The sequence below is a fragment of the Coturnix japonica genome, chromosome Z (assembly GCF_054131305.1).
Source record: "Coturnix japonica strain WE chromosome Z, WE-NBRP24, whole genome shotgun sequence".
Taxonomy (NCBI): Eukaryota; Metazoa; Chordata; class Aves; order Galliformes; family Phasianidae; genus Coturnix; species Coturnix japonica.
In genome coordinates this window covers 34,415,765-34,441,002 of record NC_140702.1, presented here as the reverse complement: position 1 = coordinate 34,441,002, position 25,238 = coordinate 34,415,765, and the positions used below count along the sequence as shown (strand labels likewise).

General features: G+C 40.1%; 1 protein-coding gene across 14 annotated transcripts in view; it reads left to right on the top strand.

Moving 5' to 3' along the window:
• AOPEP (aminopeptidase O (putative)) overlaps positions 1-17,238 on the top strand; it is a 169,045-nt gene extending 151,807 nt beyond the window's left edge. For 9 of the 14 annotated variants that reach the window (XR_014939453.1, XR_014939454.1, XR_014939455.1 and 6 more), the window contains 3 exons: positions 10,701-10,787; positions 13,404-13,548; positions 16,516-17,238. Coding sequence is in view for 9 of the 14 variants with exons in the window: in XM_085529080.1 (XP_085385206.1) it covers positions 10,701-10,787; positions 13,404-13,544 (228 nt within the window). In the remaining 5 variants the exon portion in view is untranslated. Of the gene's footprint in view, positions 1-10,700; positions 10,788-13,403; positions 13,549-15,826; positions 16,029-16,515 lie in introns of those variants that run through there. The other 5 variants (XM_085529082.1, XM_085529081.1, XM_032441528.2 and 2 more) reach the window with 2 other exon arrangements.
• The last annotated feature ends 8,000 nt before the right edge of the window (positions 17,239-25,238 follow it).

Below are 25,238 nucleotides of genomic sequence, written 5' to 3'. Positions count from 1 at the left end.
TGATGATTTGCCTTTACAAAACCGTTTATTACAAATATCTAAAGACAGCACTGAGAACTCTGAATAACAGTTTGTGAATCTGCTAACAATCAGAGAATGACAGAATGGCTAAGGAGGAAAGAGATCTCTGGAGGTAATTGGTCCAGTCTCCCTAGTCAAGCAAGTTACACAAGAGCAGGCTGCCCAGGAGCATGTCCAGAAAAAAACCTTGGGTATATTTATTACTTGTGTTCTAACATCTTCACTTGATCAGGGAGAGGCCTGTAATAAGTACACCAGACTACAGGCTGTTTAAGTGGCTTGTAGAGCAATAACAAAGATGATAGGAAAAAAGTCATCAGCATAAGACGAGAAAGGCAGTGGATGTGTGTCAGTCTTTCTGTCCCATTTACAATCTGGCGGTATTTTTGCAAGTGTGTTTTACTTGCTGATGAGTTATCTAAAACCAAGTGATAGAAAAATGGTTTGTGGATTAGGCACACCATATAAGGCGTTCAGCATCCGTACAGAGTTGGGTGTAGGACAAAATAACATTTCTATTGATCTTTTTTATTCTGTGGAATACTGACAGGTATAGAAGTACAACTGAAGCGATGTAGTATCTGCCTTGCTGCTTCCCATCTGGTGTTCGGTGCATTAAGCTGAGCATATTCTCACACTGAATGGCTCAGTTCTCCTGCAGGTTGTTACTGAGCATTGTGGGAAGGCACACTTACAGAAGAGTGCTCTGTAGAGTGTAGTGCAAAACTAAATGCGAAAAGGGAGCTGGCCAGGAAAGGTCAGTCCATGCTAGCCAGCAGAAAAGGCATTGAGTGAGCTCTCCTTTCAGCTAATCTAGGGCTAGGCCTTTTTTGCCTGGTGTGCTTGGGGCAGGGGCTCAGGAGTGATTTCCAGTTTTTGAATGCAATCAGCACTGTGTACAAATACCTCCGTAGACTTATCATTCGTTCTTTACAAGACTGCAGAACAACATTTAAGTATGTTCCAAGTAGTTGCTGCCATGAAATACCTGCATGTATGTGATCCTTTCATGTAACCTGTGTGTGAATGACCAATTCAGTAGACAAAAAAAACAAAGGCTTGAACTTATGGCCATTTTAAAGGATGCTACTTTCTTGAAGAAAAAAAAAAAAGTGCATACAACGATTTATTGTTTCTGCAAGAGACAAAATAAAGAAACTTTCTAATATATGTATACAGCTTGGTTTCAACTCATGTCAGGAGAAGATGCCTTATTGTTTACATGAGTATATGTTTTGTAAGACTGACAAAGCTGCTGTGAAGACTTATCCCTGATACAAAATACATTTTCACCTGGCTTTTTCTTTTTTAATGTTATATTCAGAGCACCATTGTGGCACTATAGATAAGTAAGATCACTTTATGTTTTGTTTTCATTTAACAATTACTTCAGAGAGAGAAACTTAGGGAAAAAAAAGAAAGAAAAAAAAAAACCAAAACAACTTGTGTAAAACAGTCTGGCTGTGTCCTAGATTTGTTTCTGAAATAAATCTGATTTGAGGTTTTAATACCAATCATTTCTGAGATGTCATGATCATTAAATAAAAGAGAAAGGAGAAGTAATATGAGTTCTTACAAAGTATAATCTCTGTATAAGTCTAATACTTTTCATGCTGCCCTTCTCCTCATACTTCCTGTAGCAAATACCTACAAAAGAATATTTTGCTGTTGTTGGAAATTTCTCTCATTTTGACCAGTAAACTGGCCAAAGTGAGAGTGAAGTATACCATCTCCATTTCCTGGATGGGAAATGTATTGACCAGAGCAGCAGTCACTTTTCAGAAGATCCTCTGTGATCTTGATTGTTTTAAATCTTCATCCTGTTACAGTTCTTGTGTTGCAGTTAACTGCTGTTTGCAGACTCTTGAGATGTATGGTGTTGCAGTTGCCGTCGGTGAAGATAGTTTTTCACAAGAATGCATTGCAGGAGCTGTGTTTTAGTCATGCTGATGGTTTATGTACTTTTTTCTTCCCTCCAAAAAAGGATATCCGAGGATATGGCACTTGCTGTTCAAAGATCAGGCCCAGAGTACAGTGTGAATCTGAAATAAGTGGAACAAGGTGAAGATAAATGCCTACAGTAATGGTTTTCCCCTAGGGCTGTCTCTGGATCGTGTGCCTGTCGTAACTGAGTGGATGTGCTGGAATTAATTTGTAAGACCGATCAAAGGGCAATTTCTAGTAACCATAATTTGGGTTTGTTTTGATGCTACATGAAAATTATAAGGGCTTGAGAACAGAAAATCCTTCAGCCAGCATTAGCTCTATGAAAGGTACATCAGAGCACACGATTCATGGAGCACTCAAAATAACTTTGCAGCCGTCAGCACTCCTGATCCCCAACCCTCCGAAGAGCCAACATCAACACTGCTCTTCCAAGTGATCTCACTTGCTGCTGGGTGGTATTCTTAGGAGTTTCCAAGCCCCTGCCCAGTGCTATTACCAGTGCTGTTTGCTTATCCTCTGATGTTTTTCTTACTGATTTTAACACTTAATTTCATAGTTATCTGGCAATCCAACAACTTACTGAGACTTGGAAAGTAGGGGGAGCTGGTGCTAGGAGGGAAACGTAGCAAGTTTTTATTACTGCTACTATACTGTGACTGTTATTTGTTCAAGGGCAAGGGACTGAAGATAGTTCCTGCTTTTCTGTATTCTGGAAAGGAGGATAATGTGGTTTCTAGTGTCTGGACTTCTGAAGTCTGTCTCAGAGATGATCTGAGTTGAGTGCTGGTGTGTTATCTGAATTTTTATACTGTGTTTCTACGAAGGACAATACAAAGATAGCTCTGTAATACAAACTACCTGGCCTTGTCTTGAAATTTAAAAGATTCTTTTGTTTGTATATGTATGAAAGCTGCTAGGATAGGAGTCAGATTTAGTTATAAAAATAGCAGAACTGGCTCCTGGCTATCAGTGGTAGTTTTCCTCAACTGATTGTTTTATTATGAAGCTGTGGACATGTTTCTTCTTGTGCAGTGTATTATCTGTGGCTGTTTTGGTGTTTTTTTCTCCACTGTGAATAAAACTTGAAGATGTTTCTCTATTTTAAATAAACAGATTCTGATAGTGTGTCCAAACTGCTCATCAACTTCCCCAGCCAATATAAAGGCTGATGCAAATACAGGTTATCTGGAATCACAGGGCAGGAAAAAAGTAGGGCATGACATAAGTTTGTGAGGTCTAAATAGCGCAAGAAACAGGGCAGTTCAAAATTGCTAACCCTTACGCCATCACCTTAGCTTCAGAGATCTGGTCACGCTGCTAAATCACAGACTTACAAATATGTGGATATTATTTTGCTGTCTTCTTTTTGTCTCTGTGCCATTAAAAGACCTTTGGGGCTGCAGCACCATGGAGAGCTGTCATACTATGTGGGGCAAATGTTGGCCTGAGCAGCAAGGGTAGTTGTGTTGTTGAGGGCAGGGATCAAGAGAAAAAGATGAGTCAGAAATTCAAAACATGGAGTAACATCTGTGCTCTGATTACAGCAGTGAATATGCTTCTTCTGAGCTTGTACAATCAGTGTGTATTTCTCTTGAGAGCTTATTCTGGGGACTGGGAGAGGGATGTATATGAGTGATGTGTCTATTCTGTCTTTAGAGTCAAAACTTTGTGTTTTGAAAACTGGAACAAAGATTTTAAAGTTTGCAAAACTGGCAGGATGTGAGCTGTGTTTGAAGAGCTGGCTGTGACTGAAGCGACAGAGAAACAAGGCAGCCACATTGTTTGTTGCCTAGAACTTGTGTCTCATCTTCACATTCAGCTCTAGATTGTGTCTGTGACAATCATCTTGTTTGGAAATGACAGAAGTTTGGACCACTGTCACTGTGGGAAAACTAAGATCAAAAGAAGGCACTTTTTTGCCTTCAGTTATGACAGAGAGTAGGTAGAAGCAGGGGAAAGGGGCTCATGCTAAGGGGCAGCTTATTGTTGTGCTGATGCTTGCATCAGCCTTTCCTTTTGCTGAACAGGAGTAATAACTGGTAACAGAAAGCTGGTGTGCCCCACATCAAGCTCTGTGGAGATATATTTCTGCTTCAGATGGGTGGGGTATGTTTATGTGCTTTTTCCCACTACAACATTTGGTTTTATAAGCCCAACATACTTTTATTTGCATATATAAATAGCTCATGTTGAAATACATTACAAGCACTATATGGGTAAAAACTGTAGGCAGACTTGGCTGGGAAACAGCCAGAAGAGGCAGTGGGATGTGCAATATTTCAACCACTTCCATTGTTGCAAAAACAAACTTACTGTAATACCAAAGATATTATAGCCACTGTTGTCAGTAGGTATTTCAGTTGTTAGAGGTGTCAAAGGGAATTTGGACAGAGTTGTACATCAGACAGAGACAACTGTACTCATGTGATCATCAGGTGAAGTGTAAGCTGAGGCATGCACAAATGCCTAAGGCTTGCGGACAGGGATGTTCCCCCCAGCATATTTTGGTGGAGGCTGCAGAGCAGGGCTAGACCTGAGGCCAAGACCAGTTCTTCTTTCCCTCTTCTCTGAGGTCCTGGACCTCACCAACTCAAGCTGCTCCCTGACCCTCTGAGTGCTATGCTGCTTCTCCCTCAAGCTCACATGGGGCCAGTGCTATGGATGGATTTTCTGGGGCCTGCTCCCCTCCAATGCTGGGCCTTATCCTGGTGCCAGGACATCCCTAGCATTGCAGGTACAGGGAGGTGCAAGAGAGCAGAGCCAAGAATGAGCAGTATCACGGCAAACCTCAGCACAACATGCATCTCCAATGAAGCTGTTCAAGTGGCAGCTGATGACACCACTTTTTCTATCTCCATCTTACTGCAAGCTGTGAAACGTACTAGTGCTCCAGCCTGCTGAACAGGCAGAAAGGCTTGGGAAAGGGTAAGTATTTGGTTCCAGTATAGGGAGTGCATTTATGGTTTTAATTAAGGTTTATTTTTAAAAGCCTTTGTTTTTCAGTCTAAATGGTTTCACATGCTGTGCTGAACAGTTCCTTACCTCACATGGCACTGCAGTGTAGGAGCTGGTCCCCCATGGAGCAGAGACCACAGCAGCTTAGATAGAAATGTGGTAGAAAAGCACTCAGGTGCAGTGGGGACACTCTCCCAGCAAGCACTGCTAAGGCTGCCACAGTACCTTAGTGCTAGTGCATGCCATTTTTGTTGTAAGTGTACCATCACTTAATTGGCCCATAGGAGGATGAGGAACAGCCAACTGCTATTGTATCTTCTGCTAAAAGGCAGAAAAGGGCAGGCAAAAGAGCACGTGGGATGTCAGTGTGAAGTGTCCTCTTATAGCCAGAAATTCACAAAAAGGGCTTTGATACACAGAGGGAGGCATAGTCAGTGTGTCCTTTTAGGAAGGATTAAGCATGGCTTCTTCATCTCTCATTTTCTGCCTTCTTTTGGAAAACTTCTACAAACATGGATGTCATTGGTCATAGATCTGGACCATAAAGGGAGAAAAGTTTCTGCTCTCTAATTGGGAGCTCTTTTTTTGAACTGTATGTGGGGAAAAAGGGGCATTTGTTTTTTCCTGAATAGGCTCTTGGTATACGCTTCATTGCTAAGGGCTGAACCTTTTCCCTGCGATGCTGCTTTCCCTTCAATAATGTCATAGACTTCCTGATCACAGAGAGCAGCAGTGATGTACTCCCTGTTGCTTGGACATCCTAATCAGCATGTTTTGTGATTCCTATGCTTCTGTATGTTAATGTTTCCATGCTGGCTGTGGAAAAGCATGGAATCCTGTTTGCAGTGTGGGGGACCCACACAAGAAGGACCTGTTCTGGTTGTTCTTCAGGAAGGCCTTGGTTCTTCTGATAACTTTGTAAAAGTGAAATTTGGTTATATAGTGCAGGAATGATTCAATGGCCTGCAGCTGGAGGGAAGGTGAAGGCACATAAAGAAATGCCCACAAATCAGATTTGAAGGGAAGGAGGTTCAAGCCTATGCCTGTTGGTAAGCTAGGGCCTTCTGGTACTTCAAGGCAGTTACAGCTCCATATGCTGCTAGTTGTCCCACAGTTTGTGGTTGGCCAAAGCACAGAATACAGAAGTTGTTTTTGTAAACACAGATCATATGACCCCCCTCTTCCCTCACAACAGAAGCAGCTGCAGCAGGCTCCACCCACAGCCTCCATCAGTGCTGCTGAGGGGTGGGAGAGAGGACAGCGAGTCCTACTCTCTGACCACAAACATCCCTCATAATGTGCTATTGCTTCATTTTCATGGAAGTAGCAATCTGAAGGGGCAAAATAAACAAAGTAGTATGCCATGGCTATCAGTATTACCGAGATCTTAAGTCTGGTATTCTATTCAAGATAGATTTTAAGTAGCTTAAGACTTTTAAGTATTTAAAGCACTACATAGTTGTCCTTAAAATGGCAAGTGTCTCCTGACAAAAATCGTATTGATCCGCCTGCCCACTGGTAGCATAGGGTTTCCCAAATGATCATGCTCCTGCATATCAGGCTGCTGATGGTCTAAGATACTTGTGCTGGGGTCAAAGAAAACTGACATTGTGGTAGTAAGTGTCATGCTGTTGCATGTGCAGTCACTGTCCAATGCAGGGCATGGTGGGGATCCCTGAGTTCCATTAGGATGGAGTCCTGCCATTCTCCCCCTTAGCAGCAGTTCTAGCAGTGGCAGCAAAAAGCAACATTAGTAAGGCTGAGAGAGAACATTACAGGTGTAAAACACAGCATTAATTGCATCTCGACACTTTGAGGGTCTTGGGAACATGAATAGATGTCAACACTGCTGGCTTTTGCAGGACTGGATATGGTTTTGCTGGCCCTGCAGTGTTGTTGGAAGTTTGCAATCCACTGCCTGGTAAGTTACTTATGTACTGAAGACTCAGTGAGTTTTTGGACCAAAATACAAGTTCATTAAAGGTCTTAGACAGCTTTTTTGCTCAGACTCCTGACAGACCTTTGGCATACACAGAAATCCCAATTTCAGACTCCTTGTCAGAGTGATGAATCCATTATGTTTGCATTCACTAGCTTTTTGGCCACTGAGTACATTCTTTTCAGATTGTCAATTTGATATTCTGTCAGCACAGTTGTAACACATGCAGCAGTTTCATTGCTTCCACGCTCATTTAGCATCCCTGATCATCTTTCTTTGTAAATGTTTGTGGAATCAAATTTACAGATTAAAGCATGTACATCTTATGGTTTAGAGGGTAGGAATGCTTATGTGAAATGCAGGCTATGTTAAACGTCACTGATACAACCTGGCTCGTTTGTTAAAGAGTAGTTAGTTAAGCAGTTCTTAAATCTTTGCTCTTGAAAAGATAGAAGGAGGTTTAAAAAAAAATCATTAAGCCCACTTTGCCTAGTAGCATGTGACGCTGTTCCTTAATTGTCTGAAAATGCTCTAATGTTTGAATTCAGTTTACTTGTAGATAGGAAGAGACTGGAAATAAATAATTTCAAATGGAACAGAACAGCATTCTGTTGCTCTGGAGATACCAGGTTCCCTCTTGTTAATTAAAGCTGTCCTATAGTAGGACAGCATTGTTTTTCAAAAAAAGTTTTGCTGTATTTTTCTTCTCTAAATCAGACCAGTCTGCCATCTGAGACTGTTTAATTAACATTCACAATTCTAACTGTTGAAACACATTCTTTTTTCAATCAAGTCTGAACTCATGATTTATAAAGATCAGATATGCTTCCTACCATTAATAAAGGTAGACAGTAGTTCTTATTTGTATTTCACATTACACTGTTTTCTAGGATCTCTAATTGTGTTGGTTTTGTTCTGTGATTTATATTTGTTGTCTCACGGTGTCTTTTAAATTGGATCCAGCTATTAGCAAAATGTACTCATTTTCCCTGAAGCTTGTCTCCTATTCTGCAGACCAGGAGCCAAGTACAACTATAGTTTTCTTCTCTTTTTTTCTATTCTCACCTCTTCTTCTGTTCTCTCTTAAGGTCATGGCTTAGATTACCTGCTTTCTAAATTATATTTGTAGACCTCAGAAGTAAAATATTTATTTTTTGCCTTTGTATATTTGATTGAGAATATTAGCATGCTAGATCATTACAGTATAACATAAAACTTTCTGTGAGGGTATTTGTTTTAGGTAAGTCTGTTTATTTGTGTGAGGCTCAGGAGAGTAATACGGATTAGACAAAGCAAGTTATCACCTGGCTCAGATGATAAAAATTATCACTCTAATATAAAAATATAGTTCTACAAATACGTCACTGGGAGCTTTTCTTTTGAAAGTGGAGGCCTGTACTAGATGTCTGACAGGAGTTTACTCCACCAGCTTTAAGCACCATTTACCAGAAGATTGTGGCCCAGACTGTTAGAACAAAAGTACTTTCTTAGAGCTACATTATCAGTGAATTTTATGTAAGCATTTATTTCATTTGAAATTTTATGTAGATTTTACTACATTATCATTTTGGTTTGAAATGTTATGTAGAGTTTACTACATTATTATTTTGGTTTCAAAACATTTTGCACTGCACTGTCAAAATACAGGTGGTATTTGAGTTGCACATGATTGTGTGATACCGTGTATTTTTCTTGAAGTGAAGAGTTAATATGAGACATCTGGCGGGAGGTGGTCCCAACCTGGGCACTCTGTGCTATCTGTCAGTAGCAGCCCTTTTAGGTGTTTCACCCTAGGTGCTAACCAGTACGTAGATCTTGATGCAGTTATTTCGGTAGAAACATGTCAGTGGGTTGACATGTCACTGACACTCAGCTGTAGCTCAGAAAGACACAGCTGAGATATGTGGTGACTTACAAACCTCAGAAGAGGTCTGAAGGAATGAGTCGGGAGGGTGCATTCAGGATCAGAGGTACAACCAGGCCCCTCCTGGGCAGAGCAGTTCTGAGACTGAAGCCCAGGCCAGGGAAGCAAACAGCATTTCCAGCTTTGGTGGATGGTGCCTTCAGCTGCCAGGCATCAGGAGCATTGGAGTGGTTGCAAATGCTGCAGTGGTTCTGCTGAAGGCAGTGCATGCTGCCAGCAGTAGTGGAAAGGGTGGCTGTGAATCGCTTCTCAGGTTGAGTTGGTCCCGTGTAGCGAGCCAGAATGACATATGGTCTGAGTCTCTGCACCATGCAGGAGAGCATAGAGAAATCACAGAGAGGAAATTTGGAGAAGGCTGATGAATTCTTATTTTCACCACTGTATACTGGCTTCTGAGAGGAAAAGAAGAGCCAAGATGAGCATACACAGGATGTGGTATGGTTAACTCAGTCCTACCATGAGAATTTCTTTCAGAATTTCCTTCTGACACTGGTTTGGGCCTGCTCACATGACACATATGTTACACTGCAAAGCTGAGGGGCTCAACTTACTTCTCCTGCTCTGAGAAAAGGATGAGACATCAGGAACTAAAATTATTTTTTCCATCCTCCACTTATATGAATAAAATTGTCGCGTGTGTGGTATGAGCCTGGGGCATATACATGAAAAAAATGGTTCTTTGTAGTACTCAGGTCCAAGAAGAGACTGCATTTGCTGTGTTACACAGCAGCCTATGTGCTGTGTAGTCCGTACCTGGCCCAGCCACCCTCCATGCCTCCTTGGCAAGGCCATGCCCTCCTGCACACTGAGCAGCCTTAGTGCTGCCACGCTGCACCCCAAAACATGCCACAGGCCATCTGTACTGCTGACTGCTTGATGGGCCTGTCATCAGCAGCTGGTGCTCTTGTAGTTTGCAGCACCATTGACAGCACTGAGGCTTTTTGGGAAGCAGGAGGTAATCATGCAATCTGAGGATAAGACATGTTGCCCCAGCTGGCGACTCTCCAGAATGGCAGGGCTGGGGTTCTGCCAGGATTTGTAATGACCTTGAGAAAAATAGAGAAGAGAGAAAGAAAAGTATGTGTTGTCCCAAGTTTCACTCAACAAATCAATGTTTTCCTTTCAAACTTTGAAAGGAGCTTTACTGCCAGGAGTGGGTACCCAGTGGAGGAAGGAATGATTAAGAAAAAGACTTTTGCAAAGTGGTGGGAATTCAAGTAATTGGACAGTGGCAGAAATGTATGGCAGACCTGCACTATGTGAGGAAGTAGAAGCATGTGAGCATATCCACACCTGTCGCTCTGCTCTCTATGCAGGTATTGTGGTTCTATCCATGAAAAACAGTGTTTGAGGACTGACTTTGCACTGTGCCAGCCAGGTCTCTGAGCTGTTTTTGAAATTTGGACATGAGGTCCTCTGACTTTTGTCCAGTAGGACAAAGGACTAAGACTGCTTGTATTTTACTCCAATTATAAATGCCGACTATAAGAACAAAAGCTGAAACAAGAGGAGAAGAAGAGTGGTTTTTTTATGTGGTTTTGTGTGTGTGTGTGTGTGTGTGTGTGTGTGTTTTGTTTTGTTTTGATTTTTTCCTTTAGGCTCAATGCTGAGTCAGTAATAGAGTAAAAGACTGGTTAGTGCATACAGCTGAGAAAGCCATGCAAGGTAGTGCTTGTACTGCAGAGGTGATAAAGAACATAAACTTAGGAACAGCAAAAAGTATGTGCTTTTCAAAGACATGTTCCTGCTACTTAAATATGAGTTTATTTCAATTGTGATTTGCTTGAAAACTTTAATACTTGTCATTATATTATGTTAATAACTGGTGTTCCTCTGTGTGGTAGAACAGTCTAGCTTTTTTTTTTTTTTTTTTTTTTTTAATTTGTTTTCTTCTTTTTTTCCCTCTTCCCGTAGGTTCGTCATCGGTGGTGTGAACTTGTTGTTAAACACAAATATGTGCCTGGATATGGAGATGTTGAGAAATTTCTCAGAGAAGACCAGGTCAGTTTGATTTAATCAGCATTTTCAAAATAATCACCTTTCACACTTTCTTGAAATCAGTAGTGTGAAACTAAAAGCTTGTTTTATTGCATCTATTTGCTGCAGTTTAAGTGCTGAATAAGTATTCAGGTTATGCCCTTTCCTTAAGCTCTGTGATTTAAGAAATCTACCTAGGTGGTAATCAGCCCCACTGAAGCATGCTGATCAGATGATAGTTGGTAAGAAGTGTGTATTCTCTCACACTGCAAGCCAGAGGAAACACCGATGCTAGGAAAATGCTTCTCAGGATTGGCTGGATTTGCAGGGTGGCAAAGGCATGTCTAGTTGTGAATGTAAATCCAAGTAGGTATGACTTAAGTGCAAAACAGTGACTAAAGTTTTCACGACAATGTACAGATGGAGAAGCATAGAACTATTATATTCTTCTAGAGAATGAAGGTATCTCCACTGTTAATGAGACAATTTTGAAGGTTTTAAGAGGCCATGCAAAATGTATTTAATGTGGCTATTAACATGAGCTATTATGATCTTATGGTTGTAACTGTACTTCTGCTTTGTTTCTTTGGTTTCACTTATGTTTATTTTTAGAGTAGGATAATGGATACATTTAAAAGAGATTTACAACAGAAAATGTTGCAAGGTATGTGAAGGTATATGAAGATTTTCATGCCTTTGCCTTTTATGTTGAAAATGAGCAAAGACATTTACAGCCTATGAGGTTTTTGTACTTTCCGACTAAATTCTGTTACAGTCTCTTGTGTTAATTCTTCCAGCTCTGGAGCATAATGCCTATTTAAGTATCAGCCAAAAACAGTCCAAGACTTCTTGGCAAGTTTTCTATTCAAAGAATAAAACACAGACAATGCATCCCCTCCCTCTCCCCCCGTCCCTCCCCGAGAGGATATAATGACATCATTTACAACAACAAGGAGTTATATATATTGTGCTATTGTGCGTATTTTAGTCATATGGAAGGATACAGATATGCACCAGCAGAAAGGGGGGAAAAAGTTCACACAAACAAACATATTGATTTGCTTTATGTTTAGGACAGATATGGTTATAAACAAATACAAATGTTTTCTGCAGTGCAGGGAAAGAATTTTTGCAACATTTTTTTTTTCATGTAATCTTCAATATCTTTCATTGAATTTATTCCAACAGTAGAAATTGTTTATGGCTCAGCCAGGTTCTGGAATCATTACAACTCGAATCAGAGTGATTGTGTATCCTTACTGATCATGAGAAACTTGGAAATATTTTGTTTTTTAGGTCTGGGAATAATTGCAGGTGTGGCTATTTAATTCTCTCCAGGATTACAAAAGCTCAGTATATTTGTTGCATTTTAATGTGAAGATTTAAGGGGAAAAATATAATACTGAGTAGAGAAGCTAATTTCTATCTGGAACAAAATTTCATCATTTTGATGTTCACCATAAAAAACAACCCAAACCCAGCTCCAAGGCAGTGTGATCAGCAGCTGCAGATGCTGGAAATCTGGGGTTTGGGTCTCTGGATGCAGGACATTGTGGTTAGGGCACTGTCACTTCATCTGACAGTCTTTTGTCTGACTGAGGCTGCTCTCTTTTATTACAGTCAGTGTTAAACTATAAATTTCACCATTTGATGAAGCTTAATTTTTAATGTCACCAGTCAGTCTTAGAAACTGCGAGAAACAGTACTACAAACTGTGTTTTTCAATATTACTCCTACTTTTCCTCTCTTGCAACTGTCCAAGCATTAAGTAAAACTGTAGAAGTTGATGTGCTAAGCTGCTAATGTTTTTTCACATGTGTAATCCAGTTTTGATAAGTGCAGCTTAACCCTTACAGAATTTTCATAATTTGATTGAAAGCATCTATCTTCAGGAGAGAGAGAGAAAGGAAGAAAGGAAGGAAGGGAGGAAGGAAAGAAGGAAGGGGAAAAAAGAAAAAAAGAAAAAAAAAGGAAAAAAAAAAGGCAGTGCCCAGTGCATTTCTCATTAAATTGGCCAGTGCTTTACTACCTGCTATCAAAAGGGCTCACATCTTACTCTCACATGCTTGGCTACCTAGTTTTGTCCAGGATGAATACTAAGAGACATAATTCTTACAGAAGGTCCAAGCATATCTCAGATGTAAAGAGGAAACTCTGAAACAGAGACCTAGCCACGCACTGTTGATTTCAAGTTACAGAATTGCCAGGTGGGAATTCTGGAGTGGGTGTTCTAGCTGATGTGCTCTTTATTAGCATATGTGGAAATGTCCCAGTTGGAAAGAAAATGTGTATCCTGTTGAAGGAAGGACAGACTGTTTTCTTAAGGGGCATTTGGAAATATTTCAGGTAGTGGATAAAAGAGATTTCAACTTCAAAAGCAGCAAGAAAAGTGGAGTGAGAAAGCAGTTTCTTCTCATGACATTTATCAAATTAATATTTTTTTTACACACTCAATACAATGCATAGGCAACCTTAGGGCACAGACAGCCAGAGAAAACTGCATTCTGTGGAAAGGTATGCTATAGAGTATAAGGCCTTTTCTATAGTGTTTTTGAATTAAATGAGTATTTGAAGGTTAACAAAATGAAAACCGTCCAACTAGTCGTAACAGGATGACTGTATGTTGCATTCTTCTTTCAGGCAATGGGTGTGTATCTCTATGGTGAATTAATGGTGAATGAAGATGCAAAACAGCAAGAACTTGCATACAGATGCTTTGCTGAAGCACAAGAACAAATGGATATGTCCTCAGCCAAAGTGGTGGCAGAGATGCTATTTTGAATAGGTGAGTTTTCTTTTTAAATTAAATATGTTGATCTTGCCTCATAAAGGAAGAATATGCGGAGCTCACTGAACAGAGTAAACTTTGGTATACCACAGAGCTTGTGGCTGCTTAGCTTGAGAAGTAATTCTTGTTTAAATATCTTCTTTTTATTATTATTTTTAAGCCCAGCTGCTGGAGTGTGAGTTAGATGTGTAGGCACTTGATGGAGAGCATGGAGGTGCTTTGCTTTAAACTTTGTGCTGGACTGTATGAGGGCCTGTTGTAAGTCAGGATAGCCAGGAACTGTAGGTTCTACCTACAGTTGTTTTCTGTTCTGAATTCTTAACTCTGTCTACAGTATATGCTATGAAAAATTGCACCTGTATGAGAAGTACTTTTGTTTAACAAAGCAGATGCTGATTGTACAGGTAGCACAGTCTTTGAAAAGACTCTGAGCCCAAAATGGAATAGCGAAGTTGTGCACTTCACACCAAATCTGAGTCTTGTGAGAACAGTTTGTTCATTCAACCATGTAAAATATAGCCAGGTGTTTGGAGACTGGTTATAAGTGTACCCTTAACATAAAGATGCTGGTTAATGTCATACGTAATCTAACTTATTTCTGAAATTACTGGATAAGATTTGGTAAAGAGGAAGCAGAACTGCAAGAAATATTCACAAAATATTGCAGTACAAGGAGATTATAAATTGTTATTTGCAAAGATACTCACCATCTCTCATTCTACTTGGATTGTTTTGCAGTGTTTGTACAAGTGTGTTAAACATGTAGCCAGACAGATTAATGTGAATATCTCTTCCAGTATACCTCACATTTTTGCTTCATGATATAGCTCATCTGACAGACTGATAGCCTTGACTGTTCACATAAGGGGCAGTTGATTTTTTGTTTCAAAATTAAGGCCTCTAATTTAGCAAGATCATTATTTTCTAACTAGTACTTACTAGGATAGGAATCTTGATTTTTTAAATTTTTATTTTCCTCCAATTCAAGCCTGTACATGGTGGCATTCCTTGAATGTAAGTTCCACTTGAATTTGTAGCATTTATTTTTGTGACAAGTTTGTTTGTAAACTGCTCTGTATAACTCTGTCTATACATGTTCTGTATAGGCAAGCAGTATGTCTACCAGAAAACCTTTATGAGAAATGTGGTGGAGACTGAAGAGTGCAAGGGGTAGCAGTAATAGGGAGGAGATTGCCTTCTAAATAAATAGAGCTAAGGGACTTGCTTACATGGTCTCCCTGTTATCAGGGACCCATGGTAATTTGAGTTACATACAACATTTTATCATCTGGTAGATGCCAGGAATAGGAAGATGCAGTTTGTTCTGGTACTACAGTACTTGGTACCATCTTTCTATATTTCCTTAAGTAATCACATAAATATTTCTACAACTTCTGGAGGTAAGTATCTGTCTAGCACAGGAATATTATGTATTATCTATGCACAATAGTCTAGAATTGCAGTTTGACTTTCTAGACAGATTAGAAATGCATGGTGAGCTATAAAATAAAAGATGAAGTCCCACTAGGAATCTGTAATCTGTCTATGTGATTGCACAGTTTTTTTTTTTGTTTGTTTGTTTTTTTAATGTTGTGGTTGTTTGGGTTCCTGGCATGATGATTTGTGAGTTAAGATTAAAATCACATTGCCAGGGATTACCACATAGCCATGACCACAGCTGCTACTCTGAAAATGGCTATAACATCTGATAACATGTACACTGTAGCATCCTCTCCATCCATTAAACAAAAAAGTCCAAAGAGGAAAGGCGCAGACGCACCATGGAAGAACCTCATCTGATAATTAGTGGTACTGAGACGGAGACCTCTCTGGTGAGGTGCAGAGCTTAGCTGATTGGTGAACAGTGATTGTTTCCCTCTTTGTTCACAGTGGCTAAGTTCTGCACCTGAAGAGAAGGTGAGATGAGAATGTTTCTAAAGTGTCAGCCTGCAAAGGGGGGAGTGCTTGACGGGCAGCTTTGCAATCAGAGCTTGTGTGCCAAATACAGTGTACAGTGGCTGAGAGACAAAGATAGCTGGAGAGGACCAAAGACTTTTTTTTAGCTACAAATGAACAGCACTCCTTCTGTCTGACTGCAAAATAGGGTATTTCCTACAGTAACATGGTTACAGAGCTTTTCTAAAGTTCAGAGGAAATCAGTGTTTGTGATGTTAAACTGGAATTGTCTATAAAGCTTTGTTTTGTAGGCTCTTCTTCAGTGGATGCTCCTGTGTTTTCTGTGCAGCTGTAGCATAGCACTGTGTATCGTTTGCAGGAAATGGTTGTTTCCCACTGGAGCCGCCAGTTACGGCTGCTGCTGTTGACCCAAGCATGGATGGACCCGTCCTCCGGTGCCTACTGAGCTGATATCAGTTCTGATTTTACATACTGGCTCAGTTCAGCAGGAACAGGAGTCGAGCCCGAGAGCAAAAAATAAAAAAAATAAAAAAAAAAAGATGTAAAAGATGTAAACATGAGAGCCTTTGTTACTGTTTTCTCTCTAAAATCAAGATAGTGTACATAATGCTGTCCTGATGTTAAACACCATACTCTTAAGGTGGAAAATCTACCTCAGTACTATTTAGAGAACTGTTGGCTTGTGACAAGAGGTATGTGGATATGTGTAATATTGCACAGCAGCACAGCATTGCCCTGGTAACAGCTCCAGCATTATTTCCAGAGTAACCTGCTAATAACTGGGGGGAATTGCTTGTTCTTTGGCTCTTCTATGTCTTCTCCAAACATCGTTGTGGTAGCTCTAAAGAGATTTCCCATTGCTCAGACTTCATTCACAGAAGATATAATGGGAAACAGTGCATTAAAGTACAATTTCAGCTTTATTAACTTTGTAACCTCAGTTACGCTCTACTAGTAACCTAAAAATATAACATTTGAAATAGAAGAACACAGAGATACTGCTTTATTGTGACAGAGTAATAACTTTTATTGCTCTTTCCGTTACAGGAAAGATCACAGAGAAATTCTTTTAATCTATCTCCTACTAAACCTCGGTGGTGCTAGGATTTCCTTGACCCAAGACATCAAAAGAAGGATTAAGTGACTGCTAAAACAATCAGCTGACAGAAACATTTACCTTTCAGTGTTTGTTTTCCAGAGGCTCACTGTAACCAAGAACAGGTAAAAATGCACAGACACAAACCAGCTCTGTACACATATACACAAAATCTATTGTGGTTCTAGGCAGTCCCTACGATACAAACAGTTTGACAGGATCTGATGAAATTTGATAAACGCTTATTCTGTATTTTAAGATTTTGTTTGTAACTTCTGAGCCACTTCAGAAAGTTAACGTAAAATTAGCTGGGTGGTAGAGTGGGGAGATTAATTGGAAGATGGAATTGTCTCTGGAAGGTGACCAGCCATTGATCTGTTGATGGGATGGGACTTAAGAAGAAGTTTGCCCCTGTCTTGGTTAGGTTAACTGAACTTCCACCTCTCAAATTCTGGAAATGTTTTCTACTCTTTTTTTTTTTTTTTTTTTTTTTTTCCTTCATAGCAAACTATTAAGTGTAGTTCTTCATTTCTAGGATTGGCATCTCTACTGATTGCAGTGCAATTATTTCTTTCAAAAAATAAGACTTTAATAAACAGATGCTTGTGAACATGCTTACTTTGTACACTATTGTTTTAAATCCAGTACTTGTAACAATAAATATGTTTTTCACATATGTGTAGTTGTTCCATTGAACAGCCATTCAAAATCAATTTATAAATCTATGGGGGAAAATAAATAAATAAATGAATAAAAAATTTGCAATTCCACTGTAAGACAGAAGAAGTTGAAAGTTGTTAATAGATGTTAAGAAGAAGAATTACACTGGAGAAGTCCAGCACGTGCAGTTTCTTAAAAGCCTACTGCAGTGGTGACATGAGCCCAAGAAATCCCATTCCTCTTCACTTCGCCCTACTTCCTGACCTCTCCTCTACAGTGTCGTCACCTGAATTACAGATCAGTCAGATCAGTCAGCAACTTCTAAATGCAGAAGGAGTTGGGAAATTTACCAAGCACATGCTGATATATTGCAATGACTTGTAATGCAGTTACACTTATAAATGTATTTACTGCGGGCTCCCAACTACTTATGAAAGAGTTATGCCTTGTTTCACAAGGTTTTTCTGCAAAGGCCAGCAAAAAACAAACAAACAAACAAACAAAAAAGCCAAACCATACTTTTTATTTCATTACTGCATCAAGGAAAGAAGCCAAAGCTGAATGAGGCTCTTAAACAGGACACCTAACTTAAATGTTAAGTCTTGGTCTTAGCCAGTACTGTGAAAGCTGCCTGGCACATGAGATGTTACATACTTCACAAGTATCACCAAATATCTTTAAAAACAGTTACTTTTCTTGCCTTTTTTTTTTTTTTTTTTTCCTTTCAGTTGCTTTCAGTTGTTTTTTTTCTTTCAGTTGCTTGCTAAGGACAGCTTCCTACAGCTGTTGCAGTATTAACAGTAGCATGCCTTTGAACATTGGTGGCCCTCGCACAACTTTGTCCTTCATTGTGAAAATGCAACAGCAAATAAAAAGCCTAACAACATGTAACCTAAAAAATGGCCGAGGGAACAGCTCTCACCCCGCAGCTAGGGCTGTGTGGTCCCTTGTTGCTAACCCAAGCACCGCTGAACAGAGTGAGGGAGGAGCTGTGGGAGTGAAATAGACCATTTATTTGTGTAAGTTCTAATAGGGTCTGGTTTTTTCCTAGCAGGAAAAAAAAACTAAATGCAGAAACCTTTGAACTGTTTATTTTTCTCAGAATTCTCCCAGTGTTGGGTGTACCTGTATTAATTTCCATAGAGGAGAGTGTTGTGGGTATGGATTCATTTTGTGGTAAATGAAAGTAAGGAAAAAGGAAAAAAACAAAAACAAAACAAAAACAAACAAACAAACTAAAAACCCGAATATATATATATTGTAACTTATTAAAATCATCACTTGAAGTGATATCTTACCAGGCTGTAAATCTATCCAGGCCTGAATATAAGCATCCTAAAATCCAGTGACATTACCATTTTGCTCTTTTAACACTTTTTGTTAGTAGAGTTTGGCACGTGGGGAATGTGGCAGAAATGTGGCTTTGTTTAATCTCTTTTGAGGTGAATGCTGAATCTTTAAGGGCATTCATTGCTCACTACTGTATGTGGCTGTAAACAGCACTGGCAGTCATGAAGTTGTTTTCTTGCCCTATTTGCTTGCATTTCATCTTGTTCTGTTTCGTAGCCAATCCAGTCTGAATCAAATAAAGCACTCCCCCCCCCCACCCCGCACCCCTGCCACTCCCAGTTTAGCTGATGGCTTTGCCCTGGTTTCCACTAGAGGTCCCCATGCAGAAAGCTGGACTGTGTCCCATGTATTGCACCAGGGCAGCAGATGGTTAGGATCTAACTGATTCTAGCATTAAACTGTAAAAAATGAATCTCTGAAGCTAAAACTCTGCCTGTTTAGGCAAGGAGCACCATCTGTTTTTCTGAGAGTGGCTCGCTGAGAGGAACACAGCCTATAATGAGACTGAGGTAGCTTGTGCCCCCAGACAAAGCACATTCCTGATCATATGCTTTCTGTTACAAACACGACTTAAAACATACCAATTTGCTGACAGCAGTTCCTCTGCTTTGTTTTGTCTTCAGCTTTGCTGGGATGTGCTTGCAGCTGCTGTAGCTCTGTGCTTTCTCCTTTGAGGGGGAATTAAGTGTACCAGTTTGCACATTCCTCTCACATAATGGGAGGAAGCAGATTTGGCCTGGAGACAGCTCTCACCAGAAGTGCCACCTGAGTGAGAATGTTGAGCCTGGGGCATGAGGATCCAGTGTGGATATCTGCCAGCAATGATGTCAGGTGGCAGATGAGCTGTGGTGGGACAGCTCAGCTCTGGTGGCACCACAGTTACAGCTGGGCAATGGGCAGACAGAAACACTCTTTGCTAATAGGAGAGATTTTAAAGTAGAGTTTTTCTGTCCACAAATACATGTGTGCAGCTGAAGACAATGTATGATTTGCAAAGACACAGCAAACGGTTTTGCTACACAAAAGGATAAAGGGCTTCAGGAGGCTGGAAACCACTACTCAGTTAAGACAAAGAATAACAGGATGTTGGGATGTATGAAAAAGGGTACTACAAAAAAAATATTCTGTAGAGCTATGCCATCCATCATAATATGTAATGCAGATCACTGCAGCCAGCAAATTTATGTTTTCACAGCTGATGGAGGTCTTGCTATTGAGCATTAAGTCAGTTCTATTACAGAAGATTTTAGCAATTGTGTTTAAAAGTTTAAATAAGTGGGAGGAAACCAAGGCATCTTGGTATAAACTAGTAGTATTACTGAGCAGCTATTTGTTCCTTCTTTTTTCTGGTAGATAATCAGTTGTTCTGTAGAAGATACCTCTTCCCTCCTTCACATTGGGCTTCACTTCAGAAGAATCTGTTCTCCGTTCAACTTTCCTGCTTCTTTCTCTGCTACCCATGTCCCCATGTCTTCTTTCCCCCACGGTGCAGTGCTCACTATCACTGTAGTTTGGCACCCCTAATGCACCCTGTCATCACAGTCCACTCTGGGTATCAGTAGTAGGTTCTTCATCAGAGGGGAGTGGGTATGGCCCTAGGCTGCCAGAGTTCAAGGAGCATTTTACAATGCTCTCAGACGTAGGCTTTGATTATTCCATGATTCTGTGAATCCTTGTTGTTTTCTGTAGAGGCTTTTCAAGACAACTCTTTCCACAAGGACGTTGAGGAGTATTAGGAAGCACCCAGAGATGCCACACTGCTTGAGGCTGGGGACCCTTACCTACTGCAGGGCAGTCCAGGCCTCCTGCTGTGGCTCTCTGCTGCCTGGTGCTGTGGCCTGGCATTCTGTTCAGTGTCCTTGCTCCCATGGGCCTATTTCCATGCATATGGTTTTAAAGTCTGAATTATTTGGAAGCATTCAGATCTTAACATCTGTGACTTAATGGTATTTTCCCCTGAGCAAAGCACTCCCTTAATGTAATAATGTGTTTCTGCAATAGAACTGCTGTTTGACATAAACTCACACGCAGAACACAAAATGTTACTCTTTAATTTGCTACAAAATTGATTCTGGGACACTGAATCTCAGTATCTAAAAACATGATATATCAACGATGTTTTTTTAAACAAGTTCAAAATCACCACCAGCATGGCACTGCAATTTCCAGTATCCATGAGATTTTATGTCCCCTATGAGAGGCAAAGTTTCAGCAGATACGTATGTTGTTGTTGATACTGTGATCCTATAATGTTTAAATGGCATTCCATTCAAGTGCAAAACAGACATCATAACACCAAACTGCCCTCTTAGATATTAGGCTTAGGTGTTATCTTATATGCAGGACCTACAGCTTTATTCCTTGATTTCTGCCTAAATCTGAGATAGTCCAACTTAAAAACAAATCACTCTTTGAAGTGTTGGATCTGTTATTTATACCACCCTTCCACTAAGAGGTGGCAGAGAATGCTATACCCAATCTGCTGCTGCCCACCAACCCGCTGGAAGACAGGTTGTACTTCACTAAAAATAATCTGACAAACTATGGTTATAGGCATGAATTAAACAGTAATAAACATACAGAAGTCCATGTGAGGACAGTGCCTGGGGGGACAGCTGGTATCACATGGGGGCATGGAAGTGTCTGAGACATGTCTCTTCCCTTCTCTGGAAGGTGCACTGCCTGACTCATGCTATTCCAGCTCAGCCCAGGAAGAAGCTGTTGGCTGTGGTCACTTGACTCATGTTTTCCCCGCAACCTGTCATGGGCCATGCCCACATCTGCCTTGGATCCCAGACAGAAATGGAAATGAGGGTGGAGAGAATAAAAGGGAAATGTCTGTGTGCAGAGTCACTGAGTCTGAAAGCTCATTCTCTGCCAATACCACATGTAAAGTAAAAATAAAAAAAATTGGGATTAGAAAAGCTATGATGAAAAATAATCAAGAGCTATCATCTGAAACCTTTAAATCGCTGCACAAATGTCTTTCCAAAGGGGATGGTGTAGCTTTATCACAAGATTTGGGCTGGGTATTTGCTCAGCATGCTCCCATGGCCTGGGTTAGACAGGGCAGAGCAGGAAAGCTGCTCATCATGGCCCTTGGGGTACAGTATGGGGCACACTGCTCAGTGCTCTGCTTACTTGTTTTAGCAAAGAAGCAAACCTACAAGAAAGGAAAGCTGAAAGATAATTGCTTTCTTTAGACTGTTTCAAGAACAAACTCATTGGTCTACAAAGAAAACATTTGTATTTTTTGTCATGTCTCTAGGAAATATGATAATGATTCCATATTCTCAGATAACAGTAATTTCCAGCTTAAGAATTTATTCCACACCAGATTTGAGGGCAGCTTTCCACTTCCAAGCAATTTGAGAATGGCTTTTTCTTCTTTATTCACAAACAGCTCAAGCTGATGTAGAATGCAGTACACTCATCACATTTCTAGGAAAAGTTAAATATTCATCAGTGTTCTCTACCAAGAAAGACAGTACTGGACGGATATCTGTGTTTCCAGCTGCCATTACAACTTAGTTTGAAGCTAAATAAATAAATAAATAAAGAAGCATACAACACAGAGAATGCATCAAAGAAAGAAAACAGCAAGAAGGAGGGAAGGAAGGAGCTGTATGCATATGTTGGTTGGGCACACACGTGGGAAATCTCAAGGACGTTGTAACTCAAAACATACTTTACTACATGGTACTAAGTGGAACTGTTCATTATGGTCAAGAACATGTCAAAATGTGCTCAAGCTGGAAATATGCATTGGCAGAAGTCCATGGGCCTGACAGGTAGTTTTATTCAAAATAACAGAGAGGGACATTGTTTCCAAGGGGCTGCTGCTTTCTGAAATGAGTCTAGCATAACCCAGAAGAGTTATGGAGCATGCTTGTAGAATAGCAAGGTTTGTCAAGACACAGAGAATTGGGTTAGTACATGGAACTATTAAAGATATGGCATAATTTGAACTTTTCCAGTGTTTTCTGATGTTTGGGTTAACTGTCATGGATGGAATTGTCATTTCCTAATTCTACAGAAGTGCTACTATTAAATTGAATATGAAAAATCACTGCTAAATTTCTGCAAGAGTTTCAATGTGGTCATTTTTTCTTCCTTCTCCACTTCTTCTTTCACACACATGCAAGAACACAAAATACAAATTAAGCAACAATCTGTGCCTACCGACATCACTAGAACTGTTCTGCAGTTCATTTGAGAAAAAAAAATCTCATATTTTTTCCCAGTGTCCTACAGCAATTCGGTCCTTACTCCTACTGGGTCCTGGCCATCAGAAGTACTCAGTCACCACAAGTACACTTCAGCCATTGTAAGAGACTGGTGAGATTTATTCCCTCCAGCAGGCAGACAGCAGGTTAGAGGAAGGTGGCCAGCACGAGGGAAGCTGCTTGCTGGCACTTACTGTGAACAAACCACACAACAACACAATAAGCTGCTCCCTGCGAAGGCAGCAGCAGCAGAACTGACTGCCATTATTGTGTATGTTAATATCCAGACCAGTATCTGAAGGAAAACATCTATCGTGAAGAAGAAGAAAATACCAGAGAGATAGGTGGACTTAAATATGGGAATGCTGCAATAAATTAGGTGCTAGAGGGAGGCCTCTGGTACCAGCTTGCTTGGCTGCAGTGGTGTAACTTGTGTAATCCAGCAAAACATGATGATAGCCTAACACAGACATTGAAGACTATGTGGAAAATTCTGAAGACATGGACAAAAAACATGCTTGGTGTCAGGTGCGGCACTCTGCACCATGGGATTTGACTTTTCAGACTCAGGTATGGCAGCCACAACTGTGGTTCAAAAATTCTCACCTTCTTGTACACTTTTTTACATCTCAATAAAAAACTGCATTTTATTTAGTGCAACATTTTTCTCTCACACACAACATCAGCATTTTATTCTGTTATTTAATAGTCCATGAAATACACAGATCGAACTCTTTCAGTATTTTCAGTGTTTTCTTTAGTTGTTATTTCTGCTGGACCTTTCATCAGTAACTTGTACAACACTTAAAAAAACAAACCAAAACCAAGCCAAACATGCAGTCACACGGCATGAACTATAACCTACCGTAACTAATATTCCTTCACTTGGATCTTCATCTGACTCTCTCAGACACCTCTCTGCACATTTACAATACCATTATGGAAAGTAGATCACAAATCCCAGAGCTAAACTGCAGTAACACCTGTTCCAAGCATGCCGTGCAGAAAGCACATTCTGCTTTGTACACTACACCAAGATCCTAACTGAAGAGAAGCCACAGCACTGTCTTTTTTTGAAGAAAACCCACAGGTGCCAACCACCCTTTTCCCTGGGAGGACAGCATGCAGAACACAAAGGGTTGTAATGTGGCAGTCTTGGGTTGGAATGAAATATCATCAACAAATATGCTAAATTTACTAGATGTATTCCTAGTCAAAGCAACTCCTTGAAACGTAACATTTTTAAAGTTCTCTATGCAGCATAATATCCAGAACGAGAGTGTGTGGTGACATGAAGAGTGGAGGGAAGGGAACAAGCTACTCGTAGCCCCAGCTTCAGGACTTTCTGTCTGGTTCTGCACATAAGTACAGCCCTCAGGGCTCCAAAGGACTTTTTCAGAAAGCAGAGACTGCAGAGATGATGATACACACTAGGCAGATGATGAAGGAGCCACCATCGGAGAAATCTTCCATTACTCAGATCTACCAAAAGCACTCTGTTGCCTACCACTGGCACACTAACAAAAGCAGCTTTGACATCCCACGAAATCATGGTTTATATCAACGTTAGAACATAATTCAAGCACTGTGAAAGAGCAAAGAAAAAGAAACACTAATGATTTATAACTATGCTAAATTAAGCAAAGAATGCCAGTACACATGTTCCTTTTTAAAGTTACAGATAGCATCAATTGGTTACTTTTCTTTAAAGTCTCTGCAAGCCAGCAAATCCTTTTTATAATATTTAAATTATTCAGTAATTCTTAATAAGATAAACACAGGAGAACAAGAACATACCTTTTTTCAGCTCATTTTGTCTGTTCTGCTATTACTATTCCTACCTATTTGAATAGATCTCTCACTATTTAGTAGGATATTGGTTTTGTTTAAGAAAGTTACAAAAGTTTCCATGCATCTTGTTAGTGGTTTTTTTTTTAAAAAAAAATAATCTCCAGCAAGTTAATACCCATAGCATTGAATTAACAAATCTGCAGGAGTCATACACTGCAACTCTTAATTCTTAATTCTTTAATTAATAACTCTGCTAATTCTTTTAAGTAGGTAAAATTACCTATAGTTTTAACATAGAGAGAATTTAAGGAATCTCACATCAAATAATGGGATTCTTCCTTTGGAGGCAAATTTTAGGGTATTTTTCATCCTACAGAGAACACTCTGTAGGTGTTTACACCAAAAACTCAGTTCAGCAAACCATTCAGTTTAATACAAAGAATCACAAAGTCATAGTGGATGGAAGGGACCTCTGGAGATCATCTAGTTTAACCCCGTGCTCAAGCAGGTTCCCCAAAACAGTTTGCACAGGAAAGTGTCCAGGTGGGTCTTCAATACTTCCAGAGAAGGATTCTCCACCACCTCCCTGGGCAACCTGTTCCAGTGCTCTGTCACTCCTGCAGCGAAGTAGTACCTCCTCATGTTTG